We start from the raw sequence: 24,728 nt of genomic DNA, 5'->3' as shown, positions 1-24,728 counted from the left end.
GAAAGTGAATGTGTGTGTCTGTGTCACACGTTGAGGTTAGATTCCTCATGCATCACACTGACAGGCCACTGGTCTTTCAGGGACGTCAAGCTCGGGAGAGTTAGCCTGATAAAACCAAAAGCAAGTGAAAGATGACCCTTCAAAATAAACATAACTATCAGCATTAAAGAGATACTTTACTGACTAACGGACTATTGAATAGAAAATAGAAATAACGCAATTTCTGTCACAGTAATTCTTTCTTTGAAAGCTTCGAAACGGCTTAATAACTTAATTTCGTGATGCAATCACGAAATTAAGTTAGTTCTCTGTGTATTGGGGTCATATATATATATATATATATATATGATATATACATATACATATATGCCTTTATTGGAAAAGACGGGAATGTAAAATAGCTCAGCTGATTTCTTATGGGCTTTATTGTTATTTTAATTGTAATATCTATCTATCCGTCAAACCATCTATCCATTTATCTGTCCATCGATATATATATATATATATATATATATATATATGTTTATATATATATATATATATATATATAAACATTTTTTGTTCATCCGTCCATCCATCTATCCATCTGTCTATCTATCTCATTATATTTGTATAGTCGAATATGTCGAGTACATCAACAATGTCATGTCACAAAAGGCTTTATTTTCATTAGGCCTAAAAGTGCCCATATTGGCGCTTGGCATTCCGCTCCTCTGAGGCTTTTATTTCGAAAGGTCCCGGATGCTGTTGCCCCGGTGTTAACGCACAAGCAGTGAATTGCCTCACCGGGGGACTGACTCGTCCTGGGCTGCATTTAAGCCGGAGCTGCGGCAGCTGCAGACACAGTCAAAGGCTCCTCTCCTCCACCACCTCCTCCACACTGCAGCTCTCCTGGATGGTGGAGCCATTTCGCCTTTACCTTCTGCTGCAGTGGCTGCTATTTTATTGATCTGATCACACAGTGGGATAACGGGACATATCACGGACATTTTTACGCGCTGGATTGTACGCCTCTACACGGTAGGTACGGGCAGCTGTCGGGTTCCTGCTGCAGCGCTGGGTCTGTGTGGGCAGGAGAAGACGCGTAAACGGGAACCTACGTTGCTGTTTATATGACAAGGAAAGCTCCTCCATCATCACGTTATAACGCTATTAATGCCCTGGGGTGTAGCATATCTTGTTCCTTTTAGGGGTTTCTTTTGATTACACGGTGTCGTCCATTGACAATGTATTTGTAAGATCACCTCAGTGCTTCTGCGTAACGCATCGTCCTATCAGTGGTCAACCGCAGTCACGGTCTCGGTGCAGAACAGCACATCTTTTTATTTCACTGTGCTGACTGTAAGCGACCATTGATCCAAAACTAACACTTTTTTTGTGTTGCTGTTTTCATTCCAGTCGAGCCGCGTCAAGATGATGCTGCACTGAGACAGACGCAAAAAGGCTCCCACTGGCTCGAGCTCATCCCGAGGCTGCAGTGCACGGAGGGGGGGGGATTGCGCTACAGCAAGGTTAATAATCACCGTCGAGAAAGGTCGTCTCTGCGAGCAGGGAAGCGACTCGAACGGGTGAACATCGCCCCTGTGCGGGGGGATCGGCGGAGAGATATAGATCCATAAAAAAATTATGGCCACCCTACTGCGGAAGATCGGTCTGATCCGTCTGCACGACCGAGACACCGAGGACCCGAAGCACCACCAGGGCTCGTTAAAGGGGACCAAGGGGAACCAGAAGAACAACGCCAACAAGCACTGTCAGACCGCCAACGAAGCCAACATCCTGAGCACGCCCGAGATCAAGGCGAGGAAGCTGGACCAGCACGGAAAGGATAAGCAGGGAAAGGATGCGAAGGAGAAGCTGCAGACGGGGGGAGGCAGCAGCAAAGCGACCAGCGCCTCCTCGATAGCACCGCTGGCGCCTCAGCGGCCACACTGCACCCAGGTCCGGACGCGGAGGCTGATGAAGGAGCTGCAGGAGATCCGGAGGCTAGGGGACAACTTCATCACGGTGGAGCTGGTGGAGGACAACCTGTACGACTGGAACGTCAAGCTGCACCAGGTGGACAAGGACTCGGCGCTGTGGCAGGACATGAAGGAGACGTGCACCGAGTTCATACTGCTCAACGTCACCTTCCCCGACAATTTCCCCTTCTCGCCGCCGTTCATGCGGGTCCTGACGCCCCGGTTGGAGAACGGCTACGTGCTGGACGGCGGGGCCATTTGCATGGAGCTGTTGACCCCCCGCGGATGGTCCAGCGCCTACACGGTGGAGGCGGTCATGAGGCAGTTTGCGGCCAGCCTCGTAAAAGGACAGGTGAGGGGGTCGGGTCCTTGCTTGGAATATCTGCAACCAATGTCCATCATCTGTGTTACCTTCATTTCAGCCATTACAGGCACTGGATAAGTGCAATTCCATCAGGCATCCGCGCGTCATGCGTATATAACGTGTATATAACGCTTTTACGCGCACAACAACCGTCCACCATGGCACGGCTTTTAGTCTCACGTGATATTTTAAACCCCTATCTCTTGAAATTCATTAGGAAAAGTCGTTTCCTAGGTAATATCATATTTTTTTAATCAATCATAACATAAGCTCTTGTGTCAAGTGCCATTTTGGACGCTAGTTGGGTTATCTGTTATATCCTGAACCAACCGAATAATAACATTTGTTCTACCTTTTTATTTCCAAGGGTGATTATCATCACAAACCGAGATTATTTGGTCGATTTGGCAAGATTCTGTACCTGTGGTCTATTTATAGCATTTCCTATCACAGCTGTGGGGGCTGCACTGTAGCCGCCTCACCCCGCCCCCCTCCCCTCTGCCATGAGCAAAGCCACGATTGTGAATATTATTAATCTTTATGTGACTTTACGGCAGCCATTTCGCGCAGTGCAACGCTCAGTATCTCCATGGTGCCAGCTCTTCTCTGCAGTCTCGCCTTGCTCTCCTTTTATCGCCTACATAAATCAGTTTCCTCTGACAGCAGAGGCCCGCCGCCGTGCAAACGGAAGAGTCCCCAATGCTTGCTGTATTGCAGTGCCACAATAGCATCCGATTGAAGAGGACATGTATTCAACACATGCAAAAGCGTGGTGATGTGTGGACAGAGAGAGGGATGAATAGAGACAGCAGGTAGCCTACCTACCAGCAGTCCTCATCCAGGGATTTAGACAGACTGGATTATGTAATCCTGTCAAATCTGTTTTTTCACATTGTCAGTGCACTGCAGCAGCAGCGGCATCAGCAGCAGTCCTGCAATTCCAATGGAAATAGCTGCATTTTTCTAAATGCACTCCAGGCAATAGTAATCTGACAAGTTTTCTGTATTGACACCCGGAGAGGAGGTTTTCTCCTGTGCTTTCTAAGTGCTCACTTTCGTGTCATTTCCCTTCATCTCGTCTGTGGAGGCTGCTTCGTTCACCTCACTCACTCTCTGCCTTTTGACGTCAGCACTGTGACACGACTGAGGCAGGAGACCTTATGTAAGCTGTCACTGGATTCTCCTGCCCAACCCCCCCCAAACCTCAGTGCTTTGTGAATTAATTTAATGTTGTTCCCGAATCATATGTGGCCATTAAGGAATCTGTTACCAGGATAGGTTATGCAGGAGCTGTACCCAGAGCCAGAGTGAGAGAGAGAAACAGAGATAGAGGAACGTGTGTGTGTCTATTATTTTGATTTGCTGCTTGAGGAGATGAGCGTGGAGCACTGCAGTGCTCCCTAATTATAGTGAAGTGTCTTCCTTCGCCAATGGAAACTATTGATTAATTATTCCTGTGTGTGTGCGCGTCGTTTTTCCCCCCGCTTTTGTGGACGTGTGTGTCGACACAGGCGATTGCATGCATCCCGTGTCCTAATTCTTTTAGAGATGCGCTTGTCTGTCTCTCATGCATCCTGACAAACACGGCACACACACAGAACTATATATAAACCTAAACACACAGAATATATTTATCCGTCCTTGCCTCTGGGTCCCGGTGACAATAGCGTTGGGGCATGTTTAGAAACATCATCTCTATTTTTAGTGTGAGAGGATGCACGCTGTCACAGAGTGGTGAGGTGAGTCAACAGAGCTAGGAGTGCCCTCACCTGCAGATGTGTGGAAACACACACACGCACAATGACAGTGGCTGAGATGAGGTCCCATCCAGACCTCTAACCCCTAAGAGGTCTGATTGAAGTCAAACAGATCCACCAGCCACCTGGCCTTCACATTTACCTTTAAAAACGCCACAGTGAATCTGTATGGCAGTGAATTTACCCCCATAGTGCTTTGCAGGAGGTAAAATAGAGCTCTAGTGTGTGCAGCAGGTTTTATATAGGAGTGTTTGTATTGTGAGCATATTAGGAAATTGATCCACTTTTTTTGTTTTGTTATTTGTACAACAGTGTTTAGAAAGTTCATCAGTGGAGCTAAAATTACCAGCTTAAATAACCAGTTCAGTTGTAAACCGGCCTGTTTGGAGTTGTTCTTTTCTCTTGGCCCATGTTAATGCTCCCAGAGCTACTTCAGAACTATTAGTCGTCATTAGTGGGTCGTTGATTCAGAGAGAAGTTAGAAAACTTGGTGTTCATCCTAGTTTATCTACATTGAAGTGTTTATAGTCAATGTTTTTGATTTGCTTCATAAATGTTCACGTGTGTGGCTTATATAGAAGTTTGAATGATTTGACATGCATCACACGTAGAATATTTCAGAGGTCTGTTAAGCAATGGACATAATCCTCAGACCTAAATTCACAACTTTAAAAAAAAGATCTGTAATTCAACTGCATTTTATAATTAATTTATCACAACATATGAATTTGTCATCAGATATAGCTTCAGATTAACTCAAGTGCCAAAATAGACACCCTATACAGGATTTTCAACTTTAATATAGTAGCCGACAACTATTTCCTCCATGAAGCTATAGTGTAGTAATATCTTCTTGAGCAGTCACACAATGGATGTGTGACTCTTTCCAAACTGTTTTCTGGCATTTTATAGACAAAACAATGAAAATATATTTGGCAGATTAATGGATAACCAAATAATGATTATTTGCAATCCTAGATCAATAGGATCCGGAAAAATAAGAGCGGTTTTCCATTGCCTCCACTCGCATCATGATCTCATGAGGTTATAAAACCGGTTCCAGAGGTTGAGTTGTTGCAATGAATATATTTCTTTTGGTAAATAAGTGGAGTGCCCCTTTAAAGCTTCCTGTTTGCTGTGATGGATTTCATTTCTCTGTTGAAGTTCATTTTTGCACAGTGCAAAAGGTGAAACAGAAAGAAGAAGCAGGACGAATGACGAGGCATTACCCTTTAATGACCTCACCATCAGTGCTATCAATACCCATGGGGCTACTCCTCTGACTGATCTGATGAGGGTGATGATGATGATGATGATGATGATGATGATGATGATGATGATGATGACATCGATCCCTGTTTGTTTATCAAGGCCCTTTAAGCACATGTCTGCGTTACGCAATCCCCTCTGCCCCCTGGGCTGCTTCCCGACATGCAACGGGGCCGTCCCGGTCAGCCCATTGACGGATTCCCATTCACACGATTACCCAGCAGCCACTTTACACAAGTGCATCCCTCTCCACGAGCAAGCTTAGCTGAAATAGACAAACACTGACATGGCACTGTATAAGCCTGGGGGCCCTCGCTAAACTGGACTACAACACACACACACAAACACACACACACACGCACTGACACATACACACACACTCATGCATGCACACTTGTTTGCTTGTCCTTTCCTCCCGAGCAGATATTTTGACCTTCTGTCTCCATCTTTGGAAGCCTCATACCAGTTTGTGCTGGTGGATGACTGGTGGCAAAATACTAATAATTAATGCTCAATGTCCCCTATTCAAGTGGGCTTGTTAATCAATTAACACATTCAGAAACAGATTTTACTTGCGCATACAAACACACACACACACACACACGCTCTCTTAATCTCAGGTCCTAGTCTATATCTGTTTCTTCATCTAATGTTGTTCTTACACACGCACGCTCTCCATAGAGAACAAGCCAATGAGAACTTGCCGGCTATTGTGTGTGAGGCGGAGTACACGATGCTCACAGCAATTGGTTCAATGGCAGCACTATGTTCAGCTGAGGGTGTATTCATCCCTGCCATCGATCACTGTGGTATTCTTACACCTCTTTAACCACGGCCAGCCAATCGCTACAACAACATCAATTTAAGACAGCGGCCGCCATCTTGAGGTGGTGACAGCTTCCATGCGGCAGGATGCAAAGACATGCATCGATAACGGAGATACATCTGAATTGAAAACATACGCAGCAGCTTGTGATAGTCTCCATCCGGTGCACCGTCTTTGTTTGTCAGACGTCTGGCTGCACAGAGAGGCTGAGCAGGTTTCAGGCGGCTCTGCTTCGGTGTCACCCACTCTGTTTGTTTTCCACTCTAAAGGCACGGTGGATCAGTTGTTTGAAAAAAGAGAAGGTTGTCGTTTAATGTGGCTTTGTAAAAGAGACGAACAGAAAGTGCGTCCTCAAGGGACGCTGCATTTAATGTCTCTGTGTGAGCCACGCATTGAGATATGCATTCAGATTTTCAGAACAAGCTAAATAAAAAAAAATCCCACACAAGGGGAAGGTTGTTTTTGTTTGTTTTCCAGCAAAAAATTGACTTCAAATCTCCAGTTGTTGTTTCCACACTGGCAGTGAGATCAGCCATATTGTGCTGCCTCTCAATCCTCTGCCTCCATTTGAAGGTTCTCTTCTGTCAAACTCAACACGAGACTGAATGATTCATCATGGTGGACTGTTGTAGCAAGGTTGGATTTAAGTGTTGTTTAAGCTACTCGGGGGGAAACAACAGGAGGAGCTCCTTAGAGTGTCTGTCTGAGACACACGGAGACAAAGTGACGGAGAGTGTGAGCGTCGCTAAGCCTCTGCTGTGAAATGAGGCCATGTGTTGAAACTGTAACCCTAATCTCCAGATCATTCAACGTTGTCACCTCATCTCCCTTCATCCCCTGCATCACAACTGACCCAAAATAGCCGAGCAAGTACGTAGCGGGCCATACTGATCACCCATCAGATGTCACAGGACTGAAGATGAGCTTTATTTCCTGTTATTCATCGCATGGAGAATCACACAGTGCAAAACTGTAGTCCTGAAATCCACCTTTGGCCCCTGTTGTGTAGTTAAATTCAGCATTTTACAATGACACAACTTTTTATCTGCTACAATTCCCATTTCCATACCTTCCTGTTTACAGTGGAACGTGCAGGCTCAGTGTACGTGCATAGTCATCTGATCTGCCTTTTGGGCGTGTTAGTGTGGATGGGGATTCAAAATGCCAAAATGCTTGTGTGGATAGAGACCTTTTTTATTTGAAAACGCTGTTTTAATTGAAAATCTACTAGTATGGATTTAGCCAGGGAATGAAACTGATCAGAAAGATGATCATCAGCACATAACAGTGGCTAACCCCTGGAGGTCTTTCAGGTGTGGAAAACAGATCTATTTATCAAGTGTTTCTCAGTTTCAGATCAGGGCAGGAGCATGACGTATGAAGGATTCGGCCTGGGGATGTGTAATGATGATAGGGGTGTTTTATCTGTGCTGCACTGCAGAACGCAGAAAGAGCTTGCCATCTGAATTAACTTAATTAGTATTGCTTTCACCGGAGCGTCAGCGGAGTGTCCACGCTGCCATTTTCTCTCTGCCTAGACAGTCGGCCAGAGGGAAACGGTGCGATGTTACAGAGTGCGTACAAACAACCACAGTCCTGACATATCAGACAGCTGCGAGGTAGAGTGTTGTGAGTCAAACCACAGCGCAGTCTGAAGCTGCGGCACACGACCAGCTGACAGAGAGTCACTGTGCAGTTTGAGGTTTTCGCTGCAACCATCCCTGTGTGTGTGTTTTCCTGTGTTTCGGAAGTGGTTTTTACACCCAAAACGATGCATTTCACACTCACACGAATCATTTCTTTGTCATGCCTCTATATCTCGCCCTTTCAACACTAAGACAGTTGTTCCTATTTCTATTCATCCTCCCACGCGCTCCTCCCAGCCCCCCCCCCCCCCCCCCCCCCTGCCAACTACGGAATAAGCAGCTTTATCGTCACAGGCAACACCCACACCTCTTGTCTTCATCTCCCCCCACCCTAGGTTTATTAATAGCCCTATTGTTTGAAAAGAGGAAGGGTTTCAGCAAGGTGGTGCCTGGGCAAAAGAGGTCCAAGTCATATGTCACGGTGCTCTGAGATGCTTTTTTTCCCGCTGAGCACAGGAGGGCTACAGGCTCATATATACATTTTCTGTCATATTCACAAGCTTTCCATCATTTAGTGGATGGCTTGCTTCTGCTCTCCTCTCCTCTCTGCGTTGCTCAATGTAGTGAAGGAGGTATTGAACCTGACATCTTAAAAGCCTTTAAACATTGATCTCATGTTGATCAACCTGTGTTTAGACCCCTTGTCCTGTCAACATCTCCCCTGCGGGGGTTTGGGGGGAGAGGAAGCCGGGGGGGGGGGGGGGGGGGGGGGTGCACATGTTGGCTGAGTCTCTGTCCTTCTATTTTTTGCCTCAAAAGACATGAAACTATGTTTATCCAGAAGACAAGAGCTGATTTTTGTGAACGTATTTTCCTTTGATCTGACGGTGCACATCCAGGTCAGACAAATAACATTTTGACATTTGCTCTTTCCTACATTTTCACTATTTCATTATTCTTCTGAGGAGACCCGGAAAAAATCAAACTAAGTCGTCGCGCAAAAATAATTAATTTCGTGTAGCTGTGGTTTTTACCACTCATTGGCATGTCAGTGATATAATGTCACCATGTGAGCCAATTAACAATGTTGGAGTGTGCCCACTGGTTTTAGTTTGTGAGAACTCACAGTCAGGAGTAGGGGAAGGATACAGCGGTCAAGACATTCATATCTACGTGATCACACCAGCTGCCCCTTTATTTGGAGTGCGCCCATATTCTGACCTTTATGGTAAATGTTGACACGGAGATAAGAAGATCAAAGTAATTTTTCTCACTCTCCAAAGACAAGTGTTGCGTGAAGAGTGGCGTGAAATCGTTATTGTCCCTGGGTGTAAACAATACATTTTTTATAAATTGTGCGCTAAGGGGGGGGTTGTGGTTGATCCTTGACTTTGATCAACAACATCTAATCTAATGTACATGGCTCAGAACATGTTTGTTTGTCCAGTTTGGTAAAAATGTTTTCATTTCGTTCATGTTCTTTCGACTGACAGCCAGACAAATGTATGATGTGTTAATAGCAGATTTGGAGGATTTTTTTTTATATTAATTTCACATCATAATTGTTTACCTGTTACAACAAGACCATCTGAATGTTATCTTAAAATCCTTCTCCACACTGCCAGGGATAGAACTTTTGTGGAGGTATAAAATGTGTATATTTTGTGTATTTTATGATTCCATTTATCTGTGGCCTGAGACACGCTGAATAGTAGCAGAAGCAGATCCTTTAAAGGAGCAGTTTAACATGACGATTACTTCCTGGCAGAGAAGGTTGATACCTGTCTCATGTTAATCCATTACTAAGCCGAATCCAAGAGGCAGTTAGCGTAGCTTAGCACAAAGACTAGAAAAAGAGAGGAACTGATAGTCTGGCTTTGTTTGAGAAGCAACAACATACATTACAATACTTTTATTATTATTTTCATTATTACTAGTGCAGTGCTCGTTATTTATATGCAGGGTGATCATAGAAAACTTTGTGTTTATCCTACCCTTTTTATCTGCAATGAAGATATTGATTACATTATTGGATAATTCAACAATTTGCTGCTGTTATTTGGTCCTACATTTTGGCCATTTCAGAGGTCTGTTCGAGCAGCCAACACACTCTTCAGACCTAGGTTCACAACTCTTCAAAATAAAAGCTAGGTAATTCAGCTCGATATAAAGCATTGCAGCAAGAAAATGAATGTTGTGCTTTTACTTTGAAGACAAATTGGCAAACAGGACATGATTTTGTGGATGTTGTTGCCATGATGGAAATCAGCACCTGTCTGTGTCCCAGTCTGATATACAACAGTATAGTGTAGACCCCCTATACTATACAAATTTCCTTTGTAATTTCCTGTTGGCGGACAGTTTGATGGCTTCTGGTTTTTTGTCTTTTCACATGAACTAACCTTACATTTCCCTCCCTCTCCCTTCTTCCCTCTTTCTGTCTGTATCGCTCTCTCCTCGCAGGGACGTATATGTAGGAAAGCAGGAAAGTCCAAGAAAGCGTTCAGCCGTAAGGAAGCCGAGGCCACCTTCAAGTCCCTGGTGAAGACCCACGAGAAATACGGCTGGGTGTCTCCGCCCGTGTCCGACGGCTGAGTGTTCAACCGCCGACCCCCTGATCCCCCCCGTGCTAGCCGGACAAACCCAGCTAGCTCCGACACGCAAAACGACACACCACGCTAACTCAACAATCTTTCATCTTTACCTTTTGCTGTTTTACACAAGAGCTTTTTTTTTTTTTTTCGGTTTCGTGGGTCTGTGTTGTTTTTCTGTGTTGTTTTGGTTTTATCCTTCATCACCACCAAACGCTCAGAGAGGAGACACACAGTCATCGTTTGTCACCAAGAAGTGACTTTCATTAGCCTCCTTCTCGCTCGGAGGGATTCTTTCCCCCAATTTTGAAAGGCCCGAGAGGGAGTTGTGTGTGTTTCTGTGTGTGTGTCTGTGTGTGTGTGTGTGTCACTCGATCAGACAACCGCTGGGAGTTTGTGCATATGCATTTGGGTGCGCGTTACTGTTGTTGGATTTCTCGTTTTGTTGTTTTTCAGCGCACACCCATGCACGTGCACTCGACAAATCGAACTGTGTGGACTTTTCCACCCATGTGAAAGACTACTAAATGAAGGAGGCTCATCCCCCTCTCTGCTCTTCCTCTAACCATCCCATCCTCTCCTCTCTTTCCATCCCTCGCTCCGCTCTCTCCCCTCTCTCTCTCTCAACGAGCTGGCATCACTTGCCACCGACTCTCCCTGTGTAGCTGACGGGTCATTTAAATGTAAATTAAGCTGTTAATGTTTAATAGACGGGCAGCGCACGTTTATACTCATTCACTCCTTCACTTCCCCTTTTCTTTCGACTGTGCCGTTGCTCACAGTTCAATGCAACATGAAGATTGTAATTTACATGGAGCTGTGCTCTCTCTCTCTCTCTCTCTCTCCCTTTCTCTTTCTTTAGCTTGTTCATTCGCTTTGTTTCTCTTTCTTTCTCTCCGTCTCTTTGTGGCTAAATTTAGAGCTCACTGTTGCGTATATGGATATTGATTTCTAACGGAGGAAACAAAGTCACATGTTGCTTTATGCAGAGACTATATATGATAAATAAAATGACAGTCAGTCCCTCTCTCTCTACTCTCACGTTATTGAGTGTGTGTGAGTGCGTGTGTGTAGGACAGGAAGAAGACTGTAACCTCCCATGATTTAGATACTAGAGGGTACAGCTAATGCCAGGCCTAAGTATGTGTGTGTGTGTTTGTATATACATAAAAATATGATTTACTGTGAATAACACTAAGGCCTAAAAGGAGTGCTGTTTTTTTTTTTTTTTTTTTTAATGACTTGTCACCTTCTTGTTCCACTGTTGATGTCCGCTCCTGAATATTACTACTGTACACGTGTGTGTGGTTGTGAGCGAATATGCACATCCCTTTGTTTTGGATACATGTAAAGAACGGAAGGTCAGTCGAAAACAGGCTTTAGCTTTGCTGCAGACGCGCACACACGTACACACATTTTTCGCACACGCTTGTTGCTTCCACCTGGGGCCTTAACGGCGGCGGTAACACCTAGAAATGAAGACAGGGGGGGGGGGAGCTTGAGTGCTGCCGTGGATGAAGCGGTGCTTTAATTGAGTGCACGCTTCGCTGCCCACCAGATTGATGTCTGCTGAAGGAGAGGCAAAATTAGAGAGGAGGCTGTTGTGGGAGTTTTGATCACTGCTTCTCGGAAATGTCAGCCTGCTCACGAAATGGCCAAAGACAGATATTATTTGTCCTTCCGGCTGTGATTACTTAGGTGACACACTGCTCTGCCTGTAAAAGGACTTCATTAATATCTTATATCAACTCAATGGCTGCAGCGACGTCAGTCTCAATCAATCGGGGGGCCTTTCTACTCGCAGACTGCCTGTCCGTCCAGTCCAGCGGGCTCCTCGTGTGTTTGTTTTGCTGTCTGCCAGTTAAATGTCAGAGGGAAAGCTGCTAATTGGTCTGACATTTCAGCAGGGCGTCATTAGAGGAGGGCAGCGAGAGCAGAAGGACGGATGATGTCAAACCTCCTGCCTCGGCGATGACATTTCCTCACTTTCCGCTCGTGCCCTGTTTCTTTGGGGGAAGTAGGAGGCGGCGGAATGGGAGTGAGGCGAGGGGGAGCCAGGGGTAGGGTAGCAGGGCAGCTTCCCGCAGGTACAACCGGGATTTTAAAACCGCTGAGCTGAAGCCAAGCCACGCTCCGGATCGGGTTACGCTGCCTCTCAAAGCCCCCCCCTTGTCTCGCGTCTGTGATCGATAAGAAATGTCTGTCTGTGTGTGAGTGCATGTGTGGGCAAATATGTGCGTTACGCTCCAACCACCGTGACAAAAAGAGAAAGAAAAAAACAACAACGCACCATCTGGTATGTTATCATGTGCGAAAGCGTTAGTCCTCTTTGAATTTGGCTAGTAATTTCAGGGTCGATCGTATAGTGATCTCTCAGCTCGTCAGCGGAGGGAAACTGTAAACTGAATTATTATTAAGACAAAATATCTCAAAGGGTCAGTGTTTGCTGGTTTCAAGAGAATCATTTTGTGATATAGTTTAGATAGGTAGTTTGCAGACACTAACTGGGTGAACTGATTATGTTGTATTATATCTGCATGTGCTATGTGATTGGTAGCTAGCTGCTGTATATCTTTTTTTCAAGAAAAGCAAGAAAAAATATGGGGAAAAAAACAAAAATGCAAATGCTTTTCTTTTCTTGGTCTATTTTTTTTTGGGGGGGGGGGGGGGGTTCTGTACTGTATGTATATTCTTTTTCTTTCTAAGCGTCCTGAAAATGTCACATTGTGTTATGAATGTTTGTGTTATAATTTATTTGTGGTTTGCCAAAATGAAGATTTGAAGCATGTTGCAGGTATTGTCACAAGAAAACAAGAAGGAAAAAAAATAACGTACTATGAATGATCGCCTTTGGGGGGATCTGGGGGAGTAAAGAAGGACAGATGGTTGCAAAGTCTCAAAATTTGACATTGGAGTATTTCCTCCATTACAGAGGAATCAAGAGAATTCCTAAGCATCCTTAAAAACTTCCCAGTCCCCACCATGATGTCACTACTGTCTCTTCCCAATTGGTCCTGCTGTAGACAGTAATGTGTTGTGCAGTCAACACAAAGATCTGGACTTAAAGTTCCCCTGCAGTCTCACATCTGGGATCAGTGTGACCTCCCTATGCTTCAAATCTAACTTGTGAAGGGAATCTGACCTGCGATCAGTAATTCTGGGCCACATCGTCCCGCTACTGACTCGAATGTTTGGTCGAGACAGTGGTCATAAAAGTTCAGAAGGTGAAAGGTCGTTGCAAGACCAAACAGGAATGTGCAATAAAAGTTACAGCTTATTCAATCTCTGCTTATGTGATGGTTTTCTTTCATATCGGCATTATGACCTATGATGGCACACCAGGGACGTTTCTGAGCCCCCCCCTCGTCACATGCATATATTTCAATGACCCACTTCGGGCTGCTGTGTCCTCTGCCTGGCCCCGGCATTGTCCCACTTTGATTTACTGCAGGCCTTACATCCTCAGTGAGGACACACTGGAATCATCCATCGCCTTCTCTTCTGTGCTCATCAGACGTTCTCCTGCTTGATGGAAACAGTGTTCCGTGTGTGTCTGTGTGTCATTGCAGTCCAGGTATTACTCATTTTTGTGTGAGGACCCACATCTGTCTACACAGTCACATATTGGAGAATTTTCGTCCTTATAGGGACAAAATGCAAATCCCCATAACGTCAATCAGGATTAAGACACGTTTTAGCATGTGTGTAGGTTTTCTCTGCAGTGACGGTTTACAACTGACATTGGTTGTGTTACATTTCCTCTCACTTGAGCGGTTTTCAGACATGAGCTCCAGAAAAATGGGTCCAGACATTTTCAGGAGTTTGCCTAATGATGAATGCATACACTAACAGGACGATTCCCAAAACATTGAGGTGATGGGTGGTGTTTGTAGAGTGGAGCCCGTACAGTGTTTTTGTTTACAGCACATCAACACTGGCATGTGACCCCTTCTTCAGCATCTTCTACGTATATGGCACCTCTTTTAAATCCTGAGAAATGCACATTCTTCCTGTTTGGCTTCCATGGTGTAAGAAACGTCATCAGCCCTTGCCGGCTGAGACATTTCTCAGTTGTATTCTCATATGGGTTTGATTCTGGTTCTTCCAGATATTTTACCAAAGGGCTGGCAAGAAAATGTCAGGAGAAAGTACGGAGCAACTGACTCAGACGTTTGCGTTCTTACATACAGCCCCCCCAGCATAATGTCAGGAATATGCCTGGACTAAAAATAATTTTGCAACATGTTGATTCCTGCCAAATAGGTGATTAAAATGTTATAATCAATGAGAATGATGATGTAGTATCACTGCGATCTACACTGTATTATTAACAAGACATGCAGAGCGATTTCAGTTTACCTGAGCAGACATCTTGAAAGGACTGTGTGTACTGACAGATATAGTGGGAGACACTCCACTGACACCGCCCCCGCTCTCCTCCTGTAGTTTTGTCTGTTCGGACAGGACGGATGACACCTCCATCCTCCTCACTGGTACATGGTGACATCATGTAAATCTGAGGAAATTCCGACCGCCTCCAAACTGAGCAGGGGCTGTCATCACATAACCGACAATTTGATATGTGTACAGGGCATTTTAGGACAAGAGAAAACGTGACGACAAAGCACCTGGACTGAAGTACCAATTGGAAATACGACAAAATGAACGTTAGCTCTGTTTGTTCAAAGTTGATAAAAATCTGCCCAAAAACCCCCTTGACACAACCGGGCTGTGAAACCATCACGTTTCGGTTAGACTGAAGTGGGGTCATGGAAACTTACACAGACAAAATTTTAATGCCAAATTTAACCTTTGTCAGCAGCTGCAGCAGGTGTTAGGTAACACTCATATCTGCTGAGCTGCACAACATACCCGCCCACCGCACACAAACACATTGCTATCGCCATTGCTGACTGAACCCAATTAATTGATCCCTGAGCAGTCTTGTTTTTGTCTACTTGATGTTTCTCCACTGCTCATTAGGGCCGCGGAGAGACAGGCATAGTTCAGAGAGGGCGAGTGAGTTAGTGATGACACCATGCCCGATCCTGTGAGGACACGGGGCAAGCAAAGACTCGTAATGATCTGATTAGTTCACACAGACAGCAGACAGGGGGGGGGGTGCAAGGCAAAAAGTTGAGTGTGTGTATGGGCACGTGTTTGGAGCGCTCGTGCTCGAGTGCAAGCAACAGACAAACACATTCATTATTCAAATGACACAGCAAGAATCAATCCCCTGAAGGATACTCTGGCACAGAACACATCCAAGACAACAGACAATGGTGAAGGGACAAAGGCGGAGGCAGGGTGAAATGAGAGAGCTAACCGAGAGGAAGATGAGCAAGAAGAAGGTGGCTGTTAACATACTTTTTACTCGTGAATATGTTTTCCTGACGAAATAATCTGTTGTGATATTATTTGAGGAATTCTTTAACAGTCCGTGAAACATAGAAATATATATATATGCTTTTGCGATTTGAGGAAAATATGACCCCTCTGATGTGTAACTGTGCAGCTACAGCTGGGTGAGTTTAACAGAGGCCATTTTCAAACATGAACTCCACGGAGAGTCCGGACAACAGCAGTAGATTCTCTGATCAGATGCGTTCACAACACCTCTTGAGGTCTTCTTTGTATGGCACCGTGGTTTTAACCTGAGATATTTGTGTTGTGTATTTTGTGATATGCGTCTGTCTGACATGTTAGAAACACCATCAACACACACTAGCTCATGGTGAATCCTGCTAAGGATGTCCTGCTGTGTTCTCACATCGGCTCATTCAGACATTCTCCAGAGTTTTTACCAGAGGCCTGGCAGGAGAAACTCGGGAGGAAGTCCGGAGGCTCTCACTCGGACATTTGCATTCTCACATGTAGCCCCTTCTTAATTCGGAGGAGTTCAGGGCCTCTCAAAGCAGCTGAAGTGGAAAGCATCGTCACGTGTGTTGAGCTGCATGTTCTCCCCGTGTCTACTTGGATTTTCTCTAACGTCCTCCCGCAGTCCAAAAACATTCAGATTGGGTAAGGTTAATTGGAGACTCTCACTTGACCATAGGTGTGAAGTGTGAATAGCAGTTTTTGTTTCCATATTTTACGACCTGTACAAGTTGTACCCTGCCTCCCATCCAATGTCCGCTGAGATACACCCTCAAAGGATAAACGGTATAGATAATGGATGGATGAATTCAGACTAAGGGTAAAAAGCAAGTTAACCTTGTTTGGTGGTTTAATCTGCACACAAGTTAAAAAAAATTCAGACTATACCTTGTACCTTTGTATATTTACAAATAAGTGATATAATGGTATCGATCTCAGGTACAAAGTGAATAATGTATGAAAGTTAGTGTGTCTTTGGGAGAAAACAAATCACCTAATGTGGATTAAAGCTTTTGGGGTCTGTTTGTATTTGATCAGCAATCGTTATTGATTAATATTCTGTCAATGAACTATTAAGTACATTTGTAGAACTCCCTGATAGTTACCTTCACCGAGGCAGGTGCAGACATTTAAAAATGTGTATTTAAATAAACAAAATAAATGGTCGTAAGAAGACAAGGTGAAATAAAGCCACACCGCCTAAAGAGCAGGGGGTGGGCGTCTCCTCTCTGAAATCATATTAGCTTGATTAGATATAGATTAGATGTTATTAGATGTAATATGTGAGTCTCCTTTTTCCCCGAATGTCTCTGGATGAGATCAGCCATGTCAAGAGTTGGCCGGGGGACACGCTGCACTCAGAGCCCACACACACACACACACACACACACACACACACACACCATTAGCCACACATATATATCGAACTATCACACACACAGAAAGACTTGCTGTTGAATTGGTGACAGTGTTAATGTCAAGAGGATCAGTGGAGGCAGGAAGAGCTCTTAAAGGGGTCAGAGAAGAAAAACCAAGAGGGTAGAACTCTCTTGGGAGAAGTCGTCAAAAAGACTGTGTTGAATTATAGATCCCCCCCCCCCCCCCCCCCCGCCCCATCCTTCGTCTCATATAAGGAAACCCATGATGTATATAGCTGTCATTCCAAATGCATGAAGTGCTGGAGGTGCTGTTGCATCAATGATGTATGGATCACACATTATTTATTATCTGGTGATCATGTTAATTCCCACAGGATGGCATGCTGCACAATGATGCTGTTTGGGAAAGTGTCGGAGCAGGAGCCGAGGGATCCCTCGACTCCACAGCAGGATGAGAAATAATGTGCATAAGTGATGCCATGCAGCTCCAGTGTGGGATGAGATGAAGCAGAGTGAGGGACACTGGATTTCGTTCTATACAGGCTGCATGCATTATTCATCCAGGCCCAGTCTTCGCTGGTGTCTCACTCAGAAACATGATATTAAATAATACATTTGTTTTCCTTGCAAAGATGTATGGATACAACGGACTGTGTGTGTGTGTGTGTGTGTGTGTGTGTGTGTGTGTGTGTATGTGTGTGTGTTCAGCGTGTGTGTGCGTGCGTGTTTGTGTGTGTGTGAATAAATGGGGCCATCAAAAATTGATTTTGTTTCATGAGCAAACATCTGCCATATAAATTAGATGAGGCACTTAAAGCGGTTTCAAGAATGGAGGGCGCTTGCAGCAATCACAGTAAGTGTAGCTTTGTCAACACTCAGTAGCTGCTGATGCCCATCGGTATCACTGTGTGTCATTTACTGATCCAGCTGGCCACCCTGTGTGAAAATGTTGTGTAAGCCATGTCCTCGTCATGGTGCTGATTGATGGTACATATCCATCTATACACACGTCTAATCCTTCAAAGAAATAGATCATCAAATAAACAAAGAAGAGGCCCAAGGCTCACACCCTATCGAACCTTCCGTTTATCTAGACCTGCTCCCAATGTGCTCTTCTCCATTCCTCCACACATCATATAAATCACCTTCTTGGCAGCTGGGATTGGCTCCAGCCCCACAGCGACCCTTAAAGGCAAAGTATCGATAAAGGATGGACAGGTTTGTTGAAAGGAATGCTTTACAATTAGCTTGTGGTTAAAAGTTGAACAATTTTAAATTGTAGGGAAATCTATTTAATGTGGCTGAAATCAACTGATACCATACCATAAGTAAACATTTTCATAGCTGACAATTCCCTGCCCCCTACTTTTCTTCTTAAAACTAAGCATCTTAAATGCAGTATTACAGTTTCTAATTTATTTGACTTCATGTGTAGTATATTATTAAGTAATTATGCAGATTGAGTGTAAATGTTGTGTTCTTCCTCAACTTGTAGTCAGATAGATAGATAGAAAGATAGATAGATAGATAGATAGATAGATAGATAGATAGATGGATGGATGGATGGATGGATGGATGGATGGATGGATGGATGGATGGATGGATGGATGGATGGATGGATGGATGGATGGATGGATGGCTGGATGGATGGATGGATGGATGGATGGATGGATAGATAGATAGATAGATAGATAGATAGATAGATAGATAGATAGATAGATAGATAGATAGATAGATAGATAGATAGATAGATAGATAGATAGATAGATAGATTGATAGATAGATAGATAGATAGGTAGGTAGGTAGGTAGGTAGGTAGGTAGATATAGCAAATTTTCAATTATCATAGAAAAATCTATTAACTTGAGTGAAGTAAAACTTTCCATAAAACCAAACCAAATATCTAACTGTATACATAGTATAAAACTGGACTTATTATAGATTCCTGGAGAAATCAAACTAAATAATATAATCTATCCTCTCTCTCTCTCTCTCTCTCTCTCTCTCTCTCTCTCTCTCTCTCTCTCTCTCTCTCTCTCTCTCTCTCTCTCTCTCTCTCTCTCTCGCTCTCTCGTGAAGCCCTGTTCTCCTCTCTTTCAGCTCTTATGTAAGCTCCGGCGCTGTGAGAGAGGCTTCATCGAGCTTTGGCAGCCACTTCCCCTGTCTCTCCCTCACTCTCTACCATCTTTGCCATTCTTAGCAGACAGGGACTTGCTATAAATATTTTATATGGCACAGTGCATGTGGGAAAATTTTATTTTTAGACCCTACCATTGCTTTCACCTTAAGCCAGCCCTCTGTCAAGCCAGACAGCTTTTTGGGGATAATTTGACTCACCTTGTGTGTGCGCATGTACAGTTGGGTTGGCCTTGATTCAATCGATAAATTCTGATGTCCACTGGCCACAGTTGCAGCATTGCTTCTCGGTGAATTCTTTAAAGGTAGGATGTACTTTGTAAGCTTTTCAATTCAATAAAGTTACAGTTTTAGGGACTTGTGTCTTGGGATTTGATGCAAGGTGATCCGTCCTCTCAGAGGACAGTGAAGCACAAGCTGGCGAGTGCAAGGGGAAATTAAAGAATAGGAGGAGAGAGGAGCTTGAGAAAAGCTTGAGTGCTTGCGGTAGCGAGGGACGGGATGTTAAAATGCAGAGCACACCCTTCCCCCGGCCAAGACATGCATGCATGAACATGAGCAGCAGACAGTGGTCACACACTAACACTTACAAACACCCGCGGATGTAGTGTGCTCACTTGGATGTAAAAGAACTGGGGAGAGAGACTACCCAGTCATTGGCAGCTTAGGCCTTTGACATGTCCTTGGATCATTAGCCACAACAGTGAGGCCATTTTCCTCTGCATAGACTGAGGAGGATACATTCAGCTTTTCAATCAAGACACCTAACATCACAATGGAAAAATGTCACAATGGAAACAAAGGGGATGCAAAGCGATTATATTCCTCTCCACGGTCTATTTTACACCTGATATGTCAGCTGATGGGTTTTTGAACGAGGCTGAGGGTAACTGGGTCGATTACACACACGCATACACACACACTCCCACCTAGGTCGCCCTCAATCTAACCTTGAACAGCACAGTGAGCGCTTTATCGAGCCGCCTCCTTTACCGGTTTATAAGCTCTCCGGTAAGACGCCGGATGTAAATCAGACTCATTAAAAGCCGGCGTGCACGTTGGATGTTCGCTGTGTCGTCAGAACACAGAACATCCAGCTGAAAGTAGCCTTTCACAGAGCGAGAGCCATACAAGGCAGGAAGAGTAACAGAGCGGCAAATACTATGGCAACAACCTTGATGGATTTTTTTTTTTCTAACCGGCAGATTTCATATTCCCTCCTGTGTGTCTCCCTTTCTTCCCCGGTCCTCTTCTCTCCTCCTTCCTCGCCTCACTCTCCTTTCCTCATCGTATTCCTGACATGAGGACGGCAGCTATCCTGACTGTTAATGAGGCACGGCGAGTTTTTTCTTGCCATGTGTGAGGGAGGAAGGAACTAAGAAAGTGGGTTTTTTTGTGCGTCCGTGCCTGTGTTCGGATTTTGGACGAGGCTGAGGCCAAGAGAGGAGAAAGAAAGAGGGAATAAAAGATAAAGGGAGATTTGCTCGGCGGCTCTCTTGCCTCGATCTGTTTCCTTTTTTGTTACTAGGCAACACCTGCAGGCATGCACTAAATAAAGCTTTGTACCCGCTGCCCCCCCCCCCCCTCGCCCCCCCTCGCTGTCTCCAACTCCAACTAACACTCCGTCTCTCTCCTCATCAACCTCATCCATCTCTCCTTCCCTGATTAATCCCACAGCTCTCCAGGACCCTTACCTTTCACCCCTCCATCCCAGCTTCCGTTATACTTTTCCCTGGCACACCCTGTTCTTTCCTGTGCAGCCCTCTTCCTCTCCTATAATCCCTTCTACACACAGAACAGAGGTGTTATTCTTTTGGTTGGGATTCTGGTCTGACACTGAACAGGCACAATGGAGCTTTTACATGAATTTGTAAGCGTCTACTGGTCATCCACCATACCTGTTTGTCTTTGGCTGTAATATTAAAATGTTGACGTGGGTAACAGGACAACTGGAAAAATAAAAGAGACTGCATGGACCTGCTTCCCTGTGGGTTGTGATGGTGATGTAGCCAGAAAATCCAATTCAGTTTCTTCTCATGGATCGACAGGCTGACGTTTAGAAGTGTTTTCCTCTTAATTTAACTTTATTTTTATTATTTATTATTTCTGACTCTTTCTGAAAATATCTTACTGACATGTAGCCGTCGATTGCGTCGGCCCGGCAACCCCAGACGATGCAGATGATGTCCCACTGAAAGAGGATACTAGGGAATGAAATCGGCAGGGACCTCCCGATATTATACAATCACGATACTTAGGTGGCGATATGATATGTAATGCAATTCTGTAAATATTGCCCTGCGATATGACGATTTCTTGCGGGTTTTTTTTAAAATACTGGACCATGGAAAACAGTTGAATCATACTTCAAATACGACAAAGTCAAATTCAAGTTTTATTTCAAATATTAACATTAACTTAATGACTACCGGGCAGCCAATAGAGATAATAAATTATTGTATAGTCCCTGTCAACTGCACACAAACTGACAGATTAAGAAATGTATGCCACTTAGGCTACTTTTAAACAATAAATAAAAGGTAAATTAAGTAGAATGAATTAATGTTTACTTAAATATAAACTTTGAAATAAACAAAAAGTATTTTTTAACTGTTGTTTGCATGTAGGCTATGCAAAGCTAGTGCTTGGATATGTTTAGATTATTGTGCAAAAACAAGATGCTCTGGGGTGAGGTTGGTCCCCCCGTATGAAACCAATAAATATATGTTGTTTTTTTTTATTTTAAAAATAATTCCCTCCCATTCCTAGAGGATACCAGGGTTTTAGTCGTGGCAGCCCCTCCCAGCTCAGCTGATAATACATACTGTGTAATTAGTATTTAAGAATTGTTCATTTTTCATTAAGTTCTTGTGTTTTATATTTTTGCTCTTTTGTTGTTAATAGTTTGATGATTAATGATAAACAATAAAACAACGTTCTTAACACTGAATTTGACTCATTTCATACTTTTCCCTTTCTTCCTTACCAAATGATGACGTTAAATATTTAAAAAATAACAAAGACATTTCACATTTTTAACATTTTCCCCAGAATCTCCGTGCTCCGTTCTGAGCTCTTTCTGTCTCGACACTGGCCGACTTTCTTCTTCCTCCACCTACTCCTCCTCCTAGTCACCCACTGCTGCACTGAGCTGGTTCTCGGGAAGGCCTGTCGTCAGCCTCTGGACGTTTCTGGCATATCTTGGCTGCCGCAGAGCTGGGCGTGGACACCTGGGTGGTATCAATCAATACGAGATCAGTGGCGGCCTCGTTGGCGACAGACCCGAGTCACTGGAAGAAGTTACGGGCAAAGATTTCCACCCACCTAACGGAAGGGGCCATCAGGGAAGGAGAGCCAAAGAATCACTGGGCCGGGTTCTATTCCCACTACTTCCTCCTCCTCAAAAGAGATGCTGGATCTCAGGGGCCTCAACCAGTTGCTGTGCCGGGCCTCTGAAGCTCAAAATGTTGACAGTCCCAAAGGTTGGACTAGCAATTAGCCGATAACGTTGCTACGCCAGGCCTACCAGTTCCCTCAGGGCTCCTAACCAGAGTTTTGAACTCTTTTCTCCTGGTTGAGCAGGTGCCGTGAGCCTAAGGCGGTAACCCAATCCCTGGTGGAGATGTTTTCCTCTACATCCCTTTTGTTTGTTGGTGTGCAGTGTCACGGGAGGTTGGTTCATGGACCCTGCCGCCGTTTTCATCACTCTGCCTAAGTGCTAGTTCTATATTATTAGGTTAATTGATTCTGGTTTTTGACATTTTCTTCAGTTTCGGTTGGATTGTTTTTTTACTATTTTTAATACATTTTCCTCTAAAACTGAAACAGTGGTATCTGATGAACCAGTGTGACCTTGCTGATTAACCATTAGCTTAAGTTATTTCCTGGGGATGAAACTCCCCCAGGTGCCATTGTTGCACTAATTTATAAAAAATGCTGATTCGAACTACTCCTGCTTACATCAACCAATTTTAACCCTTGATCTATCAAAATGTTCAGGTTGTTTTTCTATTGTTTTTTCCTTGCTTTCCTACTTTGACCCACACTTTATATATTTGCTCTATTCAGTTTATTGGCACGTGGCAACCAACATCAAGGAGCATTACCGCCATCTACTGTGTTGGTGCACTATTCCTGGAGTTACTCATTTCAGCCATTCAGCATTCACACTGCTTTTTACAAATGACATTGTGTCGACTCGCCCAGGTGCGACGGAAAAAGAGGACATACAGGCCATTTTAAGCCTCCAGAAACAGATGCTGCATCTCGATGCCAAAAGCTCTGCGACATCCTTTCATGACCATTGAGCACTTTCCTAGTGAGTGGGTCTCCAATCCCGACCTGCCATCGGCCCCTGGGAGAAGACGAGTTCGCCGATTGGCAGGGTGCAAGGCAAAGGGCAATAAAACTTGTGTAGAAGTAAAAGGAAGATACGACTCATCTGCTAACATTAGTAAAGCTGAGGCATCACCTGAAGGGGGCAAGAGGTGGTCGTGGTGAGAAAATCTCTTGCACTGATAAAGGAACCAAAGGTGATGCCAAAATTAAGACCCAAAAGAAGTATATGAAGAACGTTCTCAAATTTCGTAAAGGCCTGTTACCTTGTTGCAATGTGGATGTTGCTGATGTTTACTCATGTCTGACCTTGAGGATGTGACGAATAAAAAATATGAAAATAAACAAAGAGCCCACAGTGCATCAAAATGTGTTACTGTCAACCGATACTGGAAATTCTGGATAAATTGATTACCAATGTTCACGATTATCAACATTTTCATATCTCGGTAGAACTCATGTGAAACATTTCAGAATTCTATATCAGTGACAGAATTGTTTCAAATGTTTTGAAGTTTGTCATCATGTGTAACCATCTTTAAGTGAGTTTCTCACTCATGGAGCAATCAAACTTTTTACAAATATATTACAGGCATCCCTTTACTGTCAAGATGAAGTACAGAAATCCACACAATTCTATCTTTTTTACAGTAGCAATAGTTAGAACCCTACAGAATCCTTTAGTTTGTCACGTTACATCAAAAGTGAAGTGAGGTCACCTGGCAGGTACTGTAGGTACTGGAGCGCATTTAAAATGGGCCTGAATGGAGCCATCCCTGCCTGGCCCTGACTTGAACTCTACTCTACACTCTCAATTAATTTACCTTGAGAAGATTGTTATTCGTTTTTGGTGATATATCAGCAGGAACAGGTTGAGGAGCTGAGGAGACAGAGACAGACATGAAGGCAGTAAACACAGTGTAGTTTGGGAGCGCTGGCAGGTAGAGCTAACCCCAAACTGTCATTCTGATATACAGCCCCATCTTTCTCTCTGTGCTGTTGAGGAGGATAAATCCTGGGACCATATACAAGCTCAGTCACCCTGACAGGCAGCACGTGAGTACAGTTTGTAAGCAATGACCCTGAGCTGTTGTAATCGTAGGGTTTGACCGACACAAAGGAATTTGACTGTTTTTCCATGTAGACAT

The 24,728-nt window shown here is 44.2% G+C and overlaps 1 protein-coding gene across 1 annotated transcript; it reads left to right on the top strand.

Annotated features, from left to right (window-relative positions):
* The first annotated feature begins 814 nt into the window (after positions 1–814).
* On the top strand, positions 815–13,636 carry ube2ql1 (ubiquitin-conjugating enzyme E2Q family-like 1). The gene is made up of 3 exons (XM_062410523.1): positions 815–1,020; positions 1,399–2,313; positions 10,227–13,636. The coding sequence occupies exons 2-3, from the start codon at positions 1,627–1,629 to the stop codon at positions 10,356–10,358; spliced, it is 819 nt and encodes a 272-aa protein (XP_062266507.1). The 5' UTR covers positions 815–1,020; positions 1,399–1,626; the 3' UTR covers positions 10,359–13,636.
* The last annotated feature ends 11,092 nt before the right edge of the window (positions 13,637–24,728 follow it).

The sequence above is a fragment of the Platichthys flesus genome, chromosome 17 (assembly GCF_949316205.1).
Source record: "Platichthys flesus chromosome 17, fPlaFle2.1, whole genome shotgun sequence".
NCBI lineage: Eukaryota > Metazoa > Chordata > Actinopteri > Pleuronectiformes > Pleuronectidae > Platichthys > Platichthys flesus.
This window is presented reverse-complemented; position numbering and strand designations above follow the sequence as displayed.

Coding starts and splice junctions, on each gene's coding strand:
- ube2ql1 (XM_062410523.1), top strand. CDS start 1,627: ATGGCCACCCTACTGCGGAAGATCGGTCTGATCCGTCTGCACGACCGA. Junction 2,314..10,226: donor CCAGCCTCGTAAAAGGACAG/GTGAGGGGGTCG, acceptor CTCTCCTCGCAG/GGACGTATATGTAGGAAAGC.